The 22,314-nt window shown below is 35.1% G+C and overlaps 1 protein-coding gene across 50 annotated transcripts in view; it reads left to right on the top strand.

Moving 5' to 3' along the window:
• The window catches only part of RIMS2 (regulating synaptic membrane exocytosis 2), a 447,420-nt gene that overhangs the window by 349,945 nt on the left and 75,161 nt on the right, over positions 1-22,314 (top strand). For 26 of the 50 annotated variants that reach the window (XM_072924886.1, XM_072924887.1, XM_072924890.1 and 23 more), the window contains 2 exons: positions 3,951-3,986; positions 8,554-8,654. The exons of 1 other annotated variant lie outside the window; for it this stretch is intronic. In XM_072924886.1, the coding sequence (XP_072780987.1) occupies positions 3,951-3,986; positions 8,554-8,654 (137 nt within the window). The remainder of the gene's footprint in view (positions 1-3,950; positions 3,987-8,553; positions 8,655-22,314) is intronic. 23 more of the 50 variants (XM_072924910.1, XM_072924911.1, XM_072924896.1 and 20 more) reach the window with 3 other exon arrangements.

Here is a 22,314-nt window from a genome sequence, read left to right on the forward strand (position 1 = left end):
TTTTTTTCAGAATAAAATTGATTTTCCCATATTTTCATGAATAGCATTTCAAGAGAACTCTCTAGTAAGAAATTCAGCTAGCATTTTTTTAAGTACTTACTCAAAGTTAGGGTACTACATGTATATTCAATTTAAAAAATAAAATGTTATTTAATAGTTTGGAATGCCTTGAGAAATCAGACTCAATTTTCAATAAGGCACATAAGTAGGATTCTATTTACCCACTGTATAAATCAAATTCAGTCATATTGCTGATATTAAGTGTCTGAAAATATGAAAGATAGAAAGATAGAACCTTTTATGTCACTGTCATATCTTATGCCTAAACTCAGAAACAAACAAGGACTTCCATATCTGTCTTTTGCAATGACATGCATATCCTCCAGCATTGGAAGCTGCAATTTTTTTCATTCAAAGCAAGGAGGTCAAGATTTATTTTAGTCCTCTGCTCAGTTTTATGTAAATCTCATTCACCTGGATCCCAGGTGAGTGAGAAGAGAAAGGTCAAGGCAGAACCATGATCTAACCTTAAGTTTGGAGCAGTCAGCTGTGAGAGAAGGGAGAAACCCTGGGAAGTCCAGCACCTCCCAACTGTAACCTTAAAGCTGAAGAATCAGGCTGCCCCTTATCTTCACCAGGAAGCCAGCAAGTTTGAGCAATTGTTCAATGCTGCCATCAGTAATTTTTGAGCAAGTGTTCAATACTGTCATCAGTACCCATGACTAGGGAGAAATCTGCGATCCCGCTTCTTCTATGGAGCTCTTATTCTATTCTCTCATGAGTACCAAGGAACTTGGAGTGCCTGCTACGTGAGACTTCTTGGTGTGACGTGGGAGAAGTGTGATAGGGCCCTGGCACCCCCAGGTACCCATCAGAAGAGCAAAGCTCATTGAATTAAGACATTTCCAAGAAAATCAAGTCCATTTTAGATCAGTTTTAGTTCTTGACAAGTCGGCTCTTGAATGGGGCTCTTGTATTTTCTAGTCATTTTGTCTTTCAGATACATATTAGATTGTTAGATATCTCTCAGCTATATTAGGACCAGTTAGAAAAAACAGGGAGTTAGACCATGGGAACATGGCTATGCCTACTATTAAATAAAGTGCCAGTGGTCATTATAATAGCAATGTCCACTGTGATGGTAGAAAAAAGTTTTGAGAGAGAATAGTTTAGCATTTCAATCTATAGTTAATTTCTATATTTCATCCATATGCTTAAATATATCTGCATTCTGATCAAGCAGAAAACATACAGTTATTTTCTGTAATGTGCAGAAACATCTCCTTCATGAAAGCATTTATTTTCTCCAAAGTACTTTGGCTCTGAAAAAAATTAGTTCTTGAATTGAGAACATTACACCACAGGACACAATATATGTTTTTCAGTTTGTAAATCAAAATAAGTAGAAAAAGAATGACTAATGAGATGATAATGGTCATATATAAAACAAATCAGATCAAGATTTTTTAGGAATGAGTAATGATTGTGTCTTCTCATATTTTTCAGTTTGAGACATATTAAAATAATCTCATAGTGATTTATGGGTTTTCAGCAGTTTCAAGACATTTAGGCTCCTTAGAGCTTTTTTGTTTTCAACACATTACAAACAAAAGCATTAATTACTTTAGTATCAACATCCTGAACCTGCTCTGAAATCCTTTAGCGGTGATGAATAGGCCCATGGCTGCAGTGATCTTTGTTGCTGAAACATTAATATTGTTTATTTGGTAAATGGATAATATCTATTTTGTTAAGTTCTGCTACTTCCACCCAAGTAAGATCATTCTCAATTCAATCTTCATTCCTTTCTAGTACTTCTTCAGACACCTCTTCACAATACATACGAAACCTGTTGGAAGAGTAGAATCCACTGGGTTGAGATTTCTACTAAAAATCTAAAGAATATATCTACTGTAGAGATTTGTCACAGCACTTCAATTACACTTTTAAAATTCAAGAATCTAATAGACTTTTGTGTTTGCTAATACTATGATATTAATTTCTACGGTCTTGTTTGAAAATATTTTTCTATATACTTTGTATATCTAGAACAAGAATGAGTGAAAGATGGACAGGTTTCAAACTTCTTTATTTCGACAATATATTTATTTAAAGATTTATGTTTGAAAGATATCTAGACATAAAGATAAATGGACTTCTAGGACTCTTAAAAATTATTACCCTATATAAAATGTCTATATTAAGATAATATTTAGGCAAAGTAAAGACTTCTTTTCACTATGCATATGGACCAACCTAGAAATGTCATCATTCTCTCTGAGCTCAAGCTCATGGGTGTTTTAATGACTCAATTCACTTTCCTCTATTGTGCATTATGTTGGATCAGTGATATTGCTATCAAATTACTTTCTGCTTTAGAAAGTAATGTAACAATAAAAGACATTGTATTTGTAGATTTTATATTGGTAACAGCAATTTAAAACTAAAAGAAGAATAAAAATATTGAAAGGTTGAAAAGCAAACAAAAGTACCATTCTCTGCTATTTTCCTAGCACTATCCACAGCCCACATAAATAGTAAGGCCAGGATGCCCAAAGGCCAACTCAGAAGAACGCAAAAAGCCTTATTTAAAAATGGTGTAGAGTGTGGGGCAGGAAAGATCAGGGAATGAGAGAATGATTCAATACCCTCTGATTGCAGATATGACCTGCCATATCTGGTTCCCATTTATTTGCCTAATAGTTCCACTAGAAATTGCCAGCACAACAATAATCTTGATCCCACACACAATAGGAAGCCAGATCTTATTGTAGTGTAGTATATTAGTTATGCTCTCTGTAGGAACACATTTTTCCTTCTTATGATTCTACCTTGCTCGAGTATGATTTCTCTCTGAATTTGACTTCATCCTCTGCTTTGATACCCACCTACAAAATGATATTTCCTTAAAATACAACAACTCTTGTTTTCTTCTTCAGTCTGTGTACTGTAAATTAGATCATAATATTTTGAGCAATCATCAATAACCAATAACTGGAAAAGTATTTAGTTCTAGTAATGCATACTATTTTTGGTGTGTGGCTTGGGGACTGTTGCTCCATATTCATGGGATTGTTTTAATTGAATTTAATATAGTTTTGAAAAGGAAACAGAACCTATTTCAAAGTTAATGTACTTCTAATTAAGGTAAATTTCATTTGACTTAAAATTCTTTTACATTATTTACCAAAACTGGATTTCAGATTATTTATGGGCTGCCAAATTATTTGATAGGGATCCAATGTATTTTCATTTCTTTGTGACAGATGAATGCCCTGAGCCAGTTACAACCTTTGATATATATTCAGAGTTGCCATCAGTCAGCTGAGTTTATATGCATGAACTGAGTTTCTGAGTATTGATTGTAGTGTCTTTTGTTCTTCATAATTTTTAACTCTAAGACAAATTGCAGTAATATCATTATTAAACCTTTTAACCTGTAGAAGCTATGAGAATTGATTAAACCAATGAAGATTTAAAGCAATTGCCAAAGCCCATTCTGACACATTCAATTTTTATGCCTGAACCATTAAACTGTATCTTGTGTGTGTATTGCATAAAACCTACAGCACAAGCAAATTTTTTTTAATGTCCATTTTTGTGTCATCCTGATTAAGGAAACTGGAAAGTAACTCTACCTGACATCTGCCTTGCTCTCTTTTTCTTGAGTGTGTTAATGATTCTGGAAGTGCACAAAATATCCATGGTTTCCCTTCAGTAAATGTTCAATAACAGTACACAAATGTATGCACTAGCATGCAGTGAGTATGCCTCTAGATTTAGAGCACCATACTTGGTTGGTTGACTAAATTCTTTATGTTATATTAATTTGGTGAGTTTTGTTAATGTTTTCCTTTTTTATGCATTTTTATATTACTTTTATTATTATTTCTGCATTTTTTTTCTCTCCCTCTCTTTTTGCTTTACATATTGCTTTCATTTGTTTGTAGAAGAAAAGAAAACAGATCCAGAGAATGGGGATACAGGTAGGGTGACATATTAAAAATATTTTTGTGTTTTTCTCTTATATTCTTTGATCTGTTATGTTTGAGCAAATAGGTAGCAAAGAGTTGGAGTGCAATTTTGATGTATTTTGCAGATTTCAAAATAGAAAATAGGAAATGGAACCTAAGAAAGGGCTTTCCCAAATGTATTTCCTTTACTATTTTGAGGATGTCAAATAAGGGTGAGAAATGGCAAGAAAAAGACCAGAATCAGCTAAATGCAGATACCATACACTTTAAGACCTCTGTTCTGTCTCCCCATCTCCAGACACAGAGCGTGCTCACCTGCACACGTTTTTCTGCTCTATTAGAGGTTTCTGATTTCCAAAATACCAGACTTTATCAGACTTTAGTCCCCTCATCATAAATTTCTTCCCCATGCCTTAGTGGCTGTGCCTCCCAAATTTTCTATCCCTTTTGTCCATATGTATTCAAAACTAAATCTGTTCTAATGTTACAAGGGAAACTCCACTCTTCTTCCATACCATATTTCCTTTAACTCTTTGTGTCACAGAAGCCTCACTGTACAGCAAACTCAGATCCTGCTATAGGATCTTCATCACCAGCATCTCTAGGAGCTAGAATGGTTTAGTAAGTCCCACTGGAGAAGACAATGAAAGAAAGAATGAAAGAGCAGAGGTCTCAGCTGGGTTCATTTTGATTTTTAACCAGATAGGTTTGCCTTAGGCTGAACTGGATGATAAGGCCAGTTTGTTGTCCCTTTTGTCTCTGGTGTGGATCACAGGCCAGCAGCTGGAGAGTCTTACCCTAGAGAGTAGCCAGTATTTGACCTGAAGAGCAAATAAGAGTCTTTGGCTCTAGGCTGAATTCAGTGATTGCTTATCTCCTTGTAAAACTGTGACTCATTGGTTAGGAAAAGCTCAGGGGTTAGGCAAAGTTAGGTATTAACCAAATCACTCATTACAGCCCTTCACTTTAGTGGTGAAGTAGCTGAATCTTGTTTCATCTTAGCTTATTGCAGGTCAAAACATGAAAATAATTTTTTTTTTTATTTAAGCTGAAGCAGTGATTTTAGTGCCTGTCCTGAGTCCTGTTGTAGGAATGGAATTATACAGCCACCACCTAGACCATGGTAGGAATTTTGTGGATTTTACCTCAATAGGGCTTATCCCCTAGCTTCCACTTCAATAAAAGAATCAAGCAGAGTTCCTTTTTCTACTATGTTTAATAGGCAACAGTAGTTACAGTTCAAGCTGAGTGCCTCTTATTTGGGGCCCTGCCTGTTGCTTGTTACTGGATTTTATAGTCTCTATAGGTGGCTTCATTTTCTGATTGCGCTCCTGCTCATACAATCCTATTTGCAGCATCTGAGGTCTTCTCTTCTGATTTACTCCCACAGCCTCTAGGCAGCCTTTTGTCTGTATCTTGAGAAATTTCTCTACTTCTGTTACAAAATATCCTATAGCTAAAGTTGAAATTATAGTTCATTGTGGTTGGATTTCCATAGACAGAAACAAGCATCAAATTCATGTGGCCCAAGGTTTAATTTTCTGTAGTCACTAGAGCTAAGCTCTGGCACAACAGTCTCGCTGCAGTCCTTGTGGATCTGAGAGATTACAGGGCTGCACTACACAGTACTTCTGTGCTTACTCTGGCATTTCAGGAGTCTTTGCTCTGTAGCTATATTACTTTCCCTCAGCACATTCTCTCCTGAAAATATGGGGAATAGCTGGTAATGAATCAGAAGTTGTCTCTCTGTCAGCCAGGAATTGTCTTGTGCCCATGAAAACCCCACTGAACTAACCTTCAGGCCATGGGTTTTTAATGCTAGAGGGTTCAAAATAACCAAAACTTCAGAATGTTGCTTACAGTCCAATGATCCTTGTTATAACTGGTGGGCAGCACCAGGCTTTGTTTTTCCCTTCAGCCTTAATTTTTTGTGTTCATGTGGCTGGAATTTTAGTGTCTCATTGGTTATTTCTGCTGGAGGCACAACTACTGTTTAAAAACAAAATTCTGGAAGGATGTTCATGAAGAAATGAACTCATTTTACCTGGCCAAAATTTGGTTGCATATACTTTGATGCATTGTTGTAGTACTTCAGTATATCAGGAGAAGCTTTAACTTTTCTAGTGCCAGTCTTTATAGTCCCGAAAATGTGTTGTACTGGGCTCCAGCTCAGGATCTAATAATACAAGGTCTCAGTCAGCCCTTGAGTGATTCAGGTGTGTGAAAGTTTATGCACCTACATTTTAACCACTAGTTAGTTCTGGTTTGTTGACACATGCTCCATGAACAGCTCCTGACTGCAGAGCAGTCCTTGGGGTAGGAGTGATGTTCTACCCTGGTGTCCAAACTCATGTTAAAAGCTGAAGCTTTAATGCACCCAGATGGTTACTGAACTTTCTAGAAATATTTTCTTCTCCTGCTAAACCCTCCCACATAGGTGTAAGCTAAGCAGAGATTTGCCAGCAGAAGTGGAGGTGATGATAATCCTGCATTCCCACTACTCAGTGTGACATTTCCATGCTGGGCATAGAAATGGGAAGTGCCATGACGCTCTCCAGCCTCTCCTGCTGCCATGCAGGTCACAGATGCATCTGGCTGAAGTTCCAGTGAGCTCAGCCTGGGGCACACAGAAACCCTGCACTCTCTGCATGTCACTTCTATGCACAGTAGAGCCAGAGCTTTCTTCTGCATTATGAACAATCCACTGCCCTTGGGTTTTCCTCCTTTTGCTCATAACTTAATTCACTCACTTGTTAAAGAGAGTTTAAAAAAAAATACAAAGGAAGTTAGATTTTCCTTTGACAAGATTTTATGGGAGTTGAATAATTTTTTTCAACATTTTTCTGTCTTGTTTTTCTCTTGAGAAAAGATAAGCTACAAATTTTGCTTGTTTTGTTGCAGAGGACTCACACCAAGGCCTTATATCTTGTGCTCCCCATTTGAGTGACATATTTTGTACATATCATTGGTAATTGGATTTGTGGAAATTTAACTTTCACTTTGCCAATTGATCACAGATAAGAATGAATATTTTTTCAAGTAATTGTGAAGTTTCTAATTTATGCTCAGGAATTGTTATTTCTTCACTTGTACTTTCCTAAAATTTGTCAGAATGTCTGGAGACAAAGAAAACATGCCATGATTTCATAATAAAACATAAGAAAAATTGAAAAAATGTCCCTTTTTGTGAAAAAATGTCTCCTTTCTTACATTACTGAAAAATGGCAAGAAGATTTTGATTTCAGCAAAAGATGATTTCTTTCTTTGAGAGGAGGCTGGAATATTTTACTTCAAAGAAAGCATGTGTTACTTCTGTCATTGAAAACAGAAAATATCTTCCAGTGTGACCTTTTAAAGAGAAAAAAAAATAGAGCTTTTAACACTAGATCCTAAAAAATTCACTTCATCATAACAATAAATTAACAAACACTGCTAAGGGTTCTATAATGGTTGAGGAAAGTTATGATAGGAAAAACGAACTGTATTTTATATTAGAAATTATCATCTGCTGCTTTCTTTTTCATTTTATTTCTCCATATAAGATGCCATTTATTCTTTCTCATTATTTTTTTTTAATTTTAACTTCTCTTAGAATTTTTGATGAAGTCTTTTCTTTCATGCTGTTGTGGGGTGTAAAGATAGAGTCAGAATACAAAAACTAGAAGTCAGAGTGTTTATAGAGAACAGAACAGCTTAGTGTTTTTGCATTCCCATTTCCTTTTACCTCCTCTCCTTCCAGATTTCTATGAAGTGCCACAACATCTACCTGGCAGCTCTCATAGTCACAGCTGTTGTCTTCCTCTCATTTTCTATTTCTCAGTCTTCCACCTTAGCTTTGGCACTTCCTTATTATTTTACCTTGCAAATTGTGGTACAGTACCAGTTTGTTGAAACCAGCTACTGCCTGGTCAAGTAGCGAGACCCTATCCCTGACTACAGCTAATCACATATGTTAACCAAGAAGAGTGACTCCTGAAATTGTTCTTGAAGCTGTGTTTCATTAGAATGTAATACAGTGATGCCACTGGGTGGCTCCTTAAGATTTCTTTAGTCATTCTTTGAATTTTTTGAGCATACTGAGAATATACTCAAATAGTAAATGGAAGGTCTGCTAGTCCTTGGCTGTTACTTGATTATTAATTTGATATGTCAGATTATAATAAATGCAGAACCAGAATCTCTACCCAAAATAAGCAGGGTATCTTTGCATTCCTCCTTATTAAATAAAAGACTCAATTTCTCTTGAATATTCTTAAAATAGTAAAATTATATTCCATGGAAGCACTGTGTTTCATTTATATTGAGTTCTTTTCATAAAGTTGGCTTCATTTGAATTGCATAGATAATACAACACTTATTAAGATACTGTTGAAATACTTATCTGCTATTTTTCTCCTGTTACAATTTTTTGGTTTTCTGCAAAATCATAATTCAGGAACTAAAATTACATGCACGGAATTTAAGTAACTAAAATTTCATCTGTTTCTGTTAAAACTTCCATGAACATAATTTTAGCCTTGGAAATGATGACTGCTTGTGTATTTATTTTCTTTTTTTCCTTCTGTTTTTTACTTAACAGGTGCACTGGATGTAGAAGAAAGGAGTCGCCAAATGAAAATGAGCAAGTACAAACAGGTAGCAGGATCAGATTCCAGGCTGGAACAAGATTATCATTCTAAGGCAAGGGAGTTTTGTTTTGAAAAGCAACAAAATATGCTAAACTGAAATATCCAACATCCTATTAGAAAGGAATAGATGAGTGCCAGGTTGTTTCTTCAGTAAAAGTTTCTTGTGTGTCTATAATAAAATTTTGGAAATGTGCAGCAAAACTCTTAACACACAGTGTTCTTGATTATTAAAATTTAAGAAGGATAAGTTAAAGCAAATGAAAGAAGCAGTCTATCAGAATGAACAATAGTGCCATGATTTAAAAACTCTAAGAGTAGGAAAAAATATGTTTATTGAGTGATGGATGGCATGAGAGCTATTGAAACTTGTCTATGGCTTTCATATCGTTGAACGGAGAGTTATCTTGATCCATTGAAAATTTGAAGATGCAGTGTTACTTAGTTTCATAGTGGCTTTTTAGCACTTGGAAAAGTATTTTATAGAGTAACAAAAGCTTTTACCCTAGCTGTGGCAGATTGCCAAGAATCCAAATATCTATGTAGTAGTATAACCTTAAATATACTATCCAAAATTTCCTGCTATCTGGAACAGGGTCATGTCATATAGAGTATGTTAATTAAAGTAATCAAGATATTTTCAATTTAAATTTCTATTATACAAAAATAATTTAGTGTCCTCTAAAAGACTTCATTAATTGGGGTCGCATTTGAAGTGGAAAACACGAGACTTCTGACCTATAAAATTTGACTGAGGAAAAGAAATCTGGTTTAGACTTTTATTTCCAGGTTGTTTTTCCTTACTCCCAGGATTGGCAAAGCTACTGTGAAAAGAGACACTTAGTATTTGAATGCAAATACACGATCAATTTTATTATTTATTAATTATTATTATTATAATTAATTATTTGTTCTGGAAATAATGTAGATTAATTCACTTCATATAATTACTTTCTAGAATATATATTTCAGTGTGGGAAAATAGAAGTGCTATAGCAAAGTCCATTTCCAAATGGAAAGACCTATTAATGAAAATAGAATTGACAAAACCAAGACCTTGAAAATGGCTTAAGATACTTTAAAACTCTGTAGATGTGCTGCATGGTTATTTGGGTATTTTGAAAATGTAGTTTTAACTGCACAAGGCATAGGAATGTTTATTAACATGTAAGAGGGACTTGGATACTGTTGTGTTTAGCTGTTTCTTTTATTTTACACTTATGGAAAGCATTTCTATATTGTCGGCTATGAAAGGTGTTACCTTTAAGAGATGAGCGTAATACTGTGAGTGGACCTTATCGTAAGTGTTGTGATTGTATGTACTACAAAAATATGACTTTATGTATTGTATGTATAATCAGCCTTAATCTGCTGATTTTCCTGCTCCCTCAATGCTTAACTGAAATTTGAGTCAGAAGTAGGACTGGTGCAGATTAAATTGGTTCTCATGTAAAGGAGTGAGATAGAACATGACTACCTAAGGAAGTATTTACTACTCTTGTTTTTCCATTTCACCTACACCATATTATTGGGCATCACCCTACATCTTTTATCTTTTTAATTAAAATTTTGCCTTCAGTATTATTGGAATGTATTAAAGAGGAAAGTTATAAATGGAATTATTTCACGAATATGGTGGTTTATTTATTGCACTCATCAAACAATGTCTCCAGAAATAAACAGTTAATTCATTCTTCTGCTTAAGTGTAGTTTCAGTACTTGAAAGTGAGTTATTTATTCTATCAACAAACCTATGAAACTAAACACTGAATATTCACATATATGTAGTAATTCAACATGCATTCTTAGAATTGTGTAGTTTCAAAGCCATGTAAGATCCATAAATCTCTAAAGCCATATGAGAGTTCTGATTTCACCTTTTTACTACCATTGCTTCAATTCCTCTTAATTAAATTCCTATATTACCTAGAGACAGAAACTGAGTAAGTAAAATTTATCTACCTGGTTTCTATGAAAATTCTTTTGAAATCATGAACTGAAACATGTATGTTGAATGCTGATTGTAATGGTCTGTGCCGTGTACACTAACTTTGATTCTTTTACACTTCTCAACTGGCACAAGCTGGCACTCATGAGTGCTGTGCCTGAAAAAAATATCATTAAGTAGGCATTAAGCCAATTCAGAAAAGCCCGCACATAGGAATTTCTTTTACCTTTTTTATTTCTTTCTCTAAATATAAGTCAACAGGTCAACAGCATCTTTATGTCCCTCTTCATTACTTTAAAAAAATCCAATATTTTTCCTTGCTGAGAAAGCAAAAGCTATAAAAATAGAAGTGCTATTAAATATTGAAACATTAAAATAGGCATCCTGTATTATATGTCTCTAGCTTTGTTCTACCTCTGAAAGTCAGTACTAGAGGCTTTACAGGAAGGTACATACCCTTCTGTGGTGCACAGTCCTACATGAAGAAGCTTGTGGGAAAAGTTTAATTCCAGACCTCAGTGTTCTTAGAAGCTGCTGAAATATGAAATTGATTCACTCTTATATTTTTTCCTCATGATTGATAAATATTGTATTTCCATTATTCTTAAACATGCCTCATTACTTTTGGAGCAATAATTATTCTGCTTCCATAATATGCTGTATGCATTAGTTTAGTAGGGTGCAAAAGACATTTCCTTAAATAACTTCCTTCAGAAGCTGCCAGAGTGTGGTTTCAGGACAGACATATGGAAAGCAAGTAATATATTAACTTTCATATAAATATTTCCAGCTAAGAAGATGAGAGAAAAACATTGTAGGTGCTAAGGATTAGGTGAATTAATTTCTGGCATCGGAACAACTATTTCTTTCTGCTTATTGGGTACTAGTAAACTTGTACTAAATAGGACATATACAAAAGTCTGAATTTCAGTGCTGGTAGATGCTGACATACTGGAAAACCTGAATTATGGAAATAAAGAAAAAACGCTCAGTAGCAGAAGAGTGTTCCACAAGAGGCAAAATGAGCCATTTACCATACTGTGCCTCTGCAACACCAGCCTGATTTGTGTAATTTCCCTCAAGAATCTTTCTGTGACTAGTTTATTGTTTTGCATAAGAGCTATGCTTCCCTGCTCTAAATTGTTAAGCAAGATATACTGTGAAGAGGGAAGGGCCAAAATGGGAGCTGAGCAAGCCACATGCTGAACTCACCCAGTTCACATTTTGTAGAACTGGCTTTTGGAGTCACTTCCCGAAATACCTCATCAAACCTCTCTGAACCTCTCTTCCTGGCTTCCTGCTTTCTTACTCCCGTTATTCTGACACACAAATTGGTAGTGCTGTGTTTGGTGAGCAGCATCTTCCCCTGGCCATTCCCACCAGTGCTCAGATACAGGAATTCCCACTGACAAATTGAGGATGCAGGGTGGGAGAAATCCTGTCATTCTTCTCTCATTGCCCCATAACTAGAACATGTACAGTGGATCAGCTGAGGAGAGTTAAAAAGCTTTGTTGTTACTGAGGAAAAAAAGAGAGAAGATACTTGTGGTATAAAGAACCCTAGAAATATTTGCAATCAGTGTGACATCAAGAGAGAATTCCATTAACTCGGGTTAATGTTAGCCACTACAGAGAAATCTGGTCACTGATGTAAAGGAATTGCAGCAATGAAAAACTATGACTTTCTTTAGGAACAAAGGTAAAACAGAGACTGACAACTAGCTGATGCACATTTGAACCTCTAACTATCTTGAGACTCATTTTATTTGTTTTATTAGGAAAGAAATAATGACCTACAAAAAGGCAGAAAATCTAGTTACATAATATAGCAATTAGTAATAGTCAGTAATCTAGTAATTAGCAATAGACTATGTTAGAGCAACAAGGAATAAAGTTGGGATAAAAGAGGTAAAAGAGCAGATAAAAACTGATTTTTTGCTGAACAAGTTTATTAGCCAAATGTAGAAAAGACTACATCAAATACAGAATAATACAGAACATCAAAGAGGATTTCCTAACTCCACCTTTAATGATTCATATTGATTATAAGACTGAAACTTTCTGCATCATCAGATGTATGTAAAGCTGCATTTCTTGATAATCAAGAACCACAATTCAAGTTTTAGATACAAGCATAATTCTCTGTATTTGGTGTAGGAGAATAGTACTATAAAGCATATTATCATGCTAATTTGTGATCTTCTAGCCTGATAACAAGACCAAGACAAATTAAACTGTGGAAAAGAAGAGTCAAGCACGTGTTTAGCTTTTTGAGTAGCGTAGATGCAGCATGAAGACACAGAACAGCTGCAATTCTTTAGAATGAGACACTTTGATTCAGCAGTGAATCAAGTACAACCTTAGGGGATTTCTGTGTGAGAGAATGTGAAAAAGGTAAGATCTGGAGGTAGAAGAGGCTGAATTTGAATGCCTCAGAAGCAGATCTTAATTGTAAGGTCTTGTAAAGTGTAAAAGTGCTGCCAAGAGTTGCCTTATCCCTCTGAAACCTGCAGTAAGTAGTTGTGCCATGGGTCCAGCTGTGTGTGGAATCGTTTGACCTTTGCTGTGTATTGAAACATTTCATGTAATGGTGTTTTGGGAATCCCTTTTTCTCCTCCTTTAAAATCAAAGCAGAGCAGTACACAGGGCAGCAAAGAGTGCTAGCAGAAGCACTTGCCACCTTGCTTCTTGAAATCCTTGCAGAGAAGGGAGTTAAACAAACACTCAATTAAAGGGATGTTGGGAACTTTGCTATTTGGCTGCATATCATGAGATTCCTGGTAATAATTTAGTAATTTATAATAATTATGAATATACCTCTTTGATCTAAAATTGTTTCTTACAACTAATGCTGTTAAAGATGCAGTAAGAAATATCAAAAATACTAAATACAAAATGGAAGCTATTTAGATATCCATCTGCCCTCAAAACAGTTCATAAATTGTTTTGTATATACTTCTTTTTAATATACCAGTTTAAATTTTAAAATTTAAATATCTGGATAAAAAGGAATTCAAATGGAGCTGTTCTTTAAAATAATTAAGAAAGCAAAGACTAACACTGATAAGACCGCACATGAATATTCAGTGCAGTAAATATCTGTAGAATGCCCATACAGATAATGCCCTTACCAGTAGAATTTGGTAGGCTTACAAAGGGGACTAGCACTGTGCATTTCCCTGCATCTCCCCACTGCCCACCTCCGCACCAATAAGCTCTTGCCTTTGGAAAATAAACCAATTAGACCAACAGAACTTCCCAGGTGAGGAAACATTTTACTTATTGCCTGTTCCATGGCTTTTGTGCTTTCCTATGGACTAATGAGTATTGTACTTTGGGTCAGAAACTTGGTAGCTCCATGAACTGGTCTGGAAGGACAGGTCCTGTCACTGCCAACAGCCTGTGAGTGCTCAGGTCATCTAACCCATCACTCATGTGTGTGTGATATGTAATGAATTTTGCTGGTCAGTAGCAGAGAGTCTCTCTAGGCCATAGTGCTGGTAGCATTTATATTTTCAATCAAGTATTTAATTGTATTTTTAATATAATTTTTTTTGATAAATTGCTGAAATGGAAGTTCTGGTTCCTATAAGTGAGAGGATTTAAAGTTCAATTATAAGGCTTAAAAATATATCAAGATGAAATAAATTCAGAATTCTAGAACTCTGTATACATGATAATGTAGAAAATATCTCTTCTTTAATTTCTATTTTCATCAAGTTGTATTTTGCTGATGTGTTAGAATTCATTTAGTGACTTTGAATACAGATGTGGATTGCCATGATTTCTAGTATTTTCTTCTTCAGTAAAAGATGTGAAAACTCTTGGAAAAGATTTCTGTTGCTGTCATTTTTCTTTTTCATTAAATTCAAGTACTCTTTCACTGTATTTTGGCTTAGATAATTTTTTATTTATTTTTTTTAAATCTTGAGTATCCATGTCTCTGTCAGAAATTTAGAATATTTTTAAATGTAATACTGTGGTTAACAAAAATACTGCATTAACATATGAAGATTGTGGATGAAATTTAAATATGTGAAAGGAGATTGATGCTGCCTGTCTTTAGCTGTTGTCAGGTACTTTCTGGTGTCACATTTTCTTAGATTTTTGGTAAGCTTCTATTGGTAATCATGTTTAGAAAGAAGAGATTAAATACATTATAGAATGTTATTGAAGTACCTTATAATTCAAAGAGAAAAAAATTACCCAGAAAGTAAAAAAATAAAACCATCATTCTATTTTGGCTCTGGATTTTCATTAGTTATAGGAGTCTACTAGGGGGAAAAAGTGCTTTTTTGATTGCAGAGAATTGGGTTTCCATTAAAAAAGCACAAATTCTAACTGTAACACAGTCTTGTGTTTTATATTGATGAGTTAAATATTCTTTTGCAAAGAGCAAGTATTTTCAAGAAAAAAAAATGTTTTCGTGAGCACATATATAAATATATATATATATATATATATATATATATATATCAAAATTTATATCAAAAGCTTTCTGTGAAAGCCAGGTTCAATTGAGCATTGTAACCATTCCCTTAAAAATCACATTTTAAACTCATTTGTGTGATATTTTGATCAACTTCCATCCAGAGCAATCACTGCAATCTATCTTAAAAACTTCTATCCTTTTTATAATAGGATATATTTTCCTTTCTGAATAGCTTTTTTATAGACAAGTGAATTGTTAAACTGTTATTCTTTTGGTTCAGAGCTGCTGTGTTTTTGTAGTAAACTTAATTATTTCTGTGTACAGTTTTTATCTGAATTTAAGCTGTAAAGTTCCAAGATGCTATTGAATTAAGTGGCAATTAGTGTGCAAAATACTGTGACTGTGCTTGAATTAATTATTTAAGTTGTTCTGAAACAGATGCTATGCTGATAATAGGTGAGAAAATCTACAGAAAAAAAGCAGAAAAAAATTAACTGGTGAATATGTATTAAATATCTGGGTGCTGAGGTGTAACATTCAAGATTAGAGAACATATGAAGTTAATTGAATTTCTGCAACAATCAGGAAACTCTAATAAAGTAGAATAATAATCTATGATAACATGTATTACATCAGTTTGTGCTACTTAATTCTGTGCCATGTAAATATGTACAAAAAGGTCGTTATTGGCATTTGAAATACAAGTCTAGAGCAGAGGCTTCATGATGGACACAGGTTTGCTAGATCAATCTGCTAGACTGCTGACCTTGAAAAATTTAGGAAAGCGTGGCACACACTTAGAAAAGTCAGACCTGAAATCTCAGTGCAGGGCTTGCATGGAGCCTGCTTAAATGTGTAGAATTCAAAATGAACCATAGAATCATAGAATGGTCTGACTTGGAAAGGACCTTAAAGATCATCTGCTTCCTATCCCCTGGCTTTAGGCAGGGACACCTTCTACTAGACCAGACAGCTAAAAGCTCCACCCAACTGTGTCTTCCACGTGTGGGGCATCCACAATTTCTCTGGGCAACCTGTTCCAGTGCCTCACCACCCTCACAGTAAAGAATTTCTTCCTAATATCTTATCTATTCTTTCAGTTTAAAGCCATTACCCCCCATTCTATTATTACAGGCTTTTGTAGAAAAATCCTTCTCTAGCCTTTTTTACTGAAGGCTTCTCTAAGGTCTTCTTGGAGCCTTCTCTTCTCCAAGCTGAAGAAGCAGGACCTTTGTCTGCTTCACAGAGGGTGGCTCAGAAGGGACAGAGCAGTGTCAGATTTGCAGGCAGGAATGCTGGCTGCCCCCTCACCTCTCACCCTTCCTGCCCTGCCCAGCTCCAGGAGGTGCTCCTGGGACAGCCCCTGAAGAGATGCTCCTGCTGAGCACACCTCAGAGGAAGGATTTGCCCAGAGTTTACTGTTATCACTTGTAACTCTGGCCATAATAATGTTTTAGTGGTGTGGATGTTTTATCCACATCTAGGAGTGCTCCTCTTTATTAAATAGGTTGATTTTCTTTGATAACAACCCCAAAATTAACAATGAAAATTTAATCATCTTATCATATTTTTAAACAATAAGTTTGCTCTTTTGAGGAATTTTTGCCAGCTGTTACACAGGAAAGAATGCTATATGTGTCTATCAGATTTCTCTGGGATTTTTGATTCTTATTTTGTTAAGTACCTTAATTACCTAAACTCTTAGTTATTTTTCACAAATATTACTGTGGCTTCAAGCATCTGTACTGCAAGTACTTCATATGAAGGATTTAGAGAGATGTAGCACACAACCATTATTTTGAAAGAGGTGGTTCTGCACAATGGAGCTAATCAAAGTGGGGTCAGGACTTTGGAGTCTCAGCACAAGGGAGGGTTTTGTAAAGCCTCAATGCCTTCCACAACTCTCATAGTGAGAATGTTACTAAGACATTAAATTACCTCTGTGTCCTTTCTAACCTGTGGTATTTTTTTACTGTTCTTTCTCGGAACTAAAGGGTTTGCTTACAAGAATTAGTATTGTTTAGTGCTAGGAAACAGAATATTTTCTTTAATAATTTACCAGGAAGAGTATTATCCTTCTTCTGCAGATGGAAATCATTGTTTTACCAGACATTTCACTGACACTCTGGAGTCAGTGAATAATAGCAGGAAATAACACAATTTTGTCTAAGTCTCTGCTTATTCTGTTGTTCTGTTGTTTCATAGTAAAATTATTCTGATTTATCTTTTTTCTTCAAACTATGTAAAATCCTTGAAAGATGTTATATTTGTCACATCATATAGAGTGCATCTTGGATACATTAATTTCAGAGAATCAGGATGCATAATTCTGTTTCTGCTCTCTTGAGTGACATGTGCCATCATGTAAAAAACACATCTGATGATTTGTATAGTTCTGCAGTTTAATCCAAAACTACTAGTTAATTAATAATATTTTAACTTTAATTAGCATCTAATTTTCTATTAAAAAAAATTAAAGCACTGTTGACATCATGTTCTGTAAGGGAGGGACAATAACTTAAATTTACTTCTGGCTAATAGCCTGACTCTCAGTTTCAAGAACTGTAAAGAAGCAGATTGGGTGGATATTTAGGAGGCATTTTAAAATGTTTTCCTGATCTAAGCTAGTTTCAAGTCACATGAATTTGGGAAATAATATGTTAATGCTATGCTGAGGAAACATTTGTAAAATGAAAATAACTTTAAGATCTGAAGTTATTCTAAGAATTCATAGACATTAAAGATCTTCAAAAATGTTTACAGAAGTTTTGATCTCAGAGTAGCTCCAATCTAAGTACTTGTCTTGTGAAATGAACTAAATTCCTCATGCTGTTTCAATTGATATTTTTAATTGTTTCTTTTCTGAAAATGCTATGTATTATTGCCCTACTGCTTAAGTGGTTTCTGTGGTGAAGATGAAATTGTAAACAACAATAGATGTTGCATGTTTTCAGTAAAAGTGAACTCAGATTAACCTTACAAGCAAGCAAATGTAAATCATAATATTTAAAATGAGATATGGGAGACATAAGTAGTAAATGTTTTCTAAGTACTCCCTCAAGGACAATGACTGAGAGAAAAAGAGAGTTCAGTTTTTCTGATCTGTAGGAGTAGTTTTCTTGCTCAGGATCTCCTTGCTGCCTTTTTTCGCTTGTTGCAATAAAACAATAAAACAATATTTCCTCCTGCTGAAGAAATATGTTTTAGGGAAAATAATGTTTTCTAAGCAGTTTACCTTGTTTATGGACTGATAAGGAAAAGATGGTATCTATCTTGCAGATTCGTTCCTCCTTTAGCTTGACATGAATCAGCAGAAAGTTTTCAGAAAAGTTATCAGCTGAATTTATATTTTCCTCTTGTGCAGGGATTTTCCAAGATGTATCCTAATAATCAGTGAAAACACAACATTAAGAAAAAAGATTATGAAATTTCCCCTCAAATCATGCTTGATTTTGCAAACTATTCTCTGATATCTGTGGATTTAAGGACTTGGAAAGTGAAATCATAGATTTATAAAGATATATTTATATCCTGTTCTTGAACAATTGTGGCCTTAGGCACTTCTGCTTACAGGAATAAGCACTCAGCAGATGTCCATGTGTCAATCCAGCTGTTCTCTTCAGCATGAATTCTTTTGAAGGTGATGTGTCCCAGGACAAATTTGGTGAAAGGCATATTAAATGTTATATAATGAAGGTAGGATTAAGGGGAAAGTTTGTATTTCTGTTCTCAAGCCGTCAGATATGCTGAAATAGTTAATAGGCTTTTGGTTTAAAATAAAGTGTAATGAAATTGAAATTCTGTGATAAGAAAAGATGATTGCCTTGCCTTCTTTTTATTTTATTTGTACTTGTTTTTTGTGAGACCAAAGGATTGAAATCAAATTATGGAAGTAAAGTTTAAAATCCAGGTTGATGTATTAAAAATGCATATGATTTGATGTCCTAGCTTGCATTTACAAAGTAGCATCTCAGAGAAGCCCAAATTAGGTAGAACAACCATAGACAAAAGAGGGGTTTTTTTTAAAAACAGTAATTCTGCCTCATTACTCTCTTTAAAAAATAAGCTGTTGACTAGATTCCAGGACTATATGAAGTGCAAAAGATTTTGAGTGCAGTGGTGGAGAAATGGCATGTGAACCACTTGAGGAATGGAAACAAATATAGGAAGCATGCTTTAGTTAATTTTATCTGATGTGAGTAGGATGTACTAGTGTTAAAAGACCAATAAGGAGCAGAAAAAGCAGAGTTATCCCTCAAACTGGACCCATTAAGCAAGTGTAGGCTCACCAGGCTGTCCTACAAACACTCTGAAGTTCACCAGGAGTTAAAGTACTGGAGATGCTGTTAAATGTAATTGCACAGTAAATTGGGAAGTCCCTGGATACCTGTGTTTTGCAATTGCCCTGACTTGAACAGCCCAGACTTTTTACAGTGAACTGTGTCTGTGATGATGCATCTTCAGGAGCCTTGATATGGTGCTGTGGATTGTAAAAAGATTGCTGGTGTCTATTTTAAATAAATTTTCTTCCTTCTGTATAAGACAGAATAGTTAATGTGTGGTAGTCAAAAAGATTCTGGGAAGTGTAAGAAGATGTACCTTAGAGTTTATTACCCACCATCATGTAGCCAGACTGTGGACCCATTTCTTTTAAGTGAAACTTGGTGACCGACTTTGCCCTGTTTAAATAGCAGTTAAAATTCTGGTGGAGATCAGCAATATGAAAGAGAAATTGGATAGTAAATGTTTCAAAGAAATAATTGGAAGAGCTTTGTTTTATTTTCTATTTTGTATACTTTCCTGAATTCCTTTCACATTGGAAAAGGGGGAATTGGATATCCTCCTAGCCTTAATTATGATTACAAGGTACTTTTGAAGCTCTTATTTGTTCACCTTCATATTAGGTAGACTCATATTTCTTCAAGATCTAGGTTTTTTTCAAAAACTTTTGGGAATATTCTGGTTAAAGAAATGCATTCTGTGATTCACTTATAACTTGATACAAGGTATCAGCTCTTGTAACAAGATGAAGTTCATCCACAGGGCACATAAGATTTTCTATTCCTTGCAGTTTATATAGTCAATGACAGCTGTCTCACCCTAGACATGTGCTGTACCTGGGTCTCTCTTTTGCCTCAATTAATCTGTCAACTTTATTATTCCAGCTGTCAAAATTAATCTAATCAACTTTATTATTCCTGCTGTCAAAATTCCTCCTAAACATTACAATTATCCTGATAAATAATAGGAAGCAGTTTCCTTCACTTTTAAAGATGATGTCTGGTTATCTGGTGGATGAGGCATGCCACCAAAGGGGTCCATGGTATTGCTGTGGTGTCATGTCCCATGTTTCAGTTATGTTTATGATTTGATGTAGGAGCTCTCTCTATGTGTAATTATTTTAAGGTAGCTTTTGATGAGACATTAGGAGGCACCTGCTCAGCCATCATAAATCCTATATTTTCACTCCAATATGTAACACATCCTAGATTGCCTTTTAAGAAATTTTTGTGGTAATGTTTATAATTATTCCTCTTTTTATTTTTTTTTTCTTTATCTTAAACAGCAGTTTTTCACCCACTGTGTTTTTCAAAGAGGAGATGGGATTTTAACCAGTGTCTTTGTGATTTTGAACAGCCTGGAATAATGTAGTAACTTTAAATATTCCAGCAGAAAGTCTGCAGTTCTCTCTCCTTTCAGAAGTTTTAAAATTTGGTCCTGACTTAAAGTAAGAAAAAATAATAACATTTAGTTCCCTAGACTACATAAAAGTATCTTTGTGAATTAATTCTTCATCAATAACAGCTTGATTTCAGAACAGGTATTAGTGCAGTTGAAATTAGAATTTGCCTTGATATTCCAAAAGTCATGTTGTATGGAAAAACCCATGAGAGAAAAAGTCACTTACTGTTTGAAGATTACTGCAGGAACATATTCTTTTGTAGGAAGACAAATTTGTTGACAAGCTAATTTTCAAGCTCACTTAAAGACACAAATGCATAAGAGCTGCCTTACTGCTTCCTACCTTACCAAATATTTACAGGGTCTGTAAGTTCTCTTGAAGTAATGCCAGAATATTTTTCTAGTGCTCTCCTGTATTTATACAGCATTGTGCACTTTGAAAGTTCTTTAAAAAAATTACACCACATGTGAACATATGTGAAGCTGAGGATTTTTTGTCTTTTGATTTGGCTTGCCTCTGGACTACTTCCCTCTAGATTTCTGGTTGTCCCTAGGCACTGATACATTGGTGAGTTCTGTATTGCTTCTGCTCTTGAAGTTTCAACTCCTAGATCAGCCTGAGTAATTTGGGTTGGAAAGGACCTCAAAAGCTGTCTAGCCCAACCCTTAGCAGGAGTCCAAGGCAAGGTCAGTGTGACATCAGTGCAGGTTCCTCAGGGCTTTAGCTGGTCAGGTCTTGAAAGTATTCAAGGATCAAAACTGCACAGCTTCTCTGGGTAACTTGATCCATTACTTCACTGTGCCTATGTTAAAAATGTACCTTCTTGTACCAGTCAGAGCTGCTGTGAAATGCTTGGCTCTGTCTTTTTGACATTCTCCCCTGTATGATCTGATAAACTGCTGTTAGGTACTCCCATAGCCATCACTGCTCCAGGTAGAGCAAACCCAGCTCCCCCTAGCTAGCTTGGTGGCTTTCCAATAAACTTAATCTAGTTTATTGGTGTCAGTGTTTCACTTTGGGTCTGAAACTGCTTACATTATTCTAGATATAGGCTAGTGACTGCTGAATAGAGGGGAATAATCTCTCCTCTTGTTCTACTTGTGCTCAAGTCAGTTCAACTGAGGCTGCCGTTCTTTCCTGCAAAGGCCCACTGCTGACTTGATCTTTTTCATTGTTATTTTCTTTCCCCAGTTTAGCAGTAGGATGCTATTTGCAGCACTGCTTAGTTCCATAGTGAAATCAGGTTTTAGGAACTCCTTTGTAAGACTGAATATGTGAGTACTGGCTAGTGAAATTGATAAATGACACTACACTACAAAGGGAAGGATGTGAAAACTTTTGAAAAGAGGTTTTTTCACATATTCAATAGAAATATGAATGTTCCTTTTTATTGATGTTTTAATTGGGGCCTAAATTTATTGGAAATTTGGATGGTTTATAGGGTGGGTTTTGAAAACCAGATTACAGTCAGCTCTTTTTTATTCAAGGTAAAAGTCGATTGGAATATTTTGAATATTGAGGAAAAAATTATTGCATAAGGAATGGGAGTGATGGATGAATATATAGAGAATCACTGTTCATCCATCTAGATTTAGCTGGTCCAGGCACTATATTGCTCAGAAGTAGCACCACCATGGCTCTCTCCTTTGTGT

This window comes from Taeniopygia guttata, chromosome 2 (assembly GCF_048771995.1).
Source record: "Taeniopygia guttata chromosome 2, bTaeGut7.mat, whole genome shotgun sequence".
Classification (NCBI taxonomy): Eukaryota; Metazoa; Chordata; class Aves; order Passeriformes; family Estrildidae; genus Taeniopygia; species Taeniopygia guttata.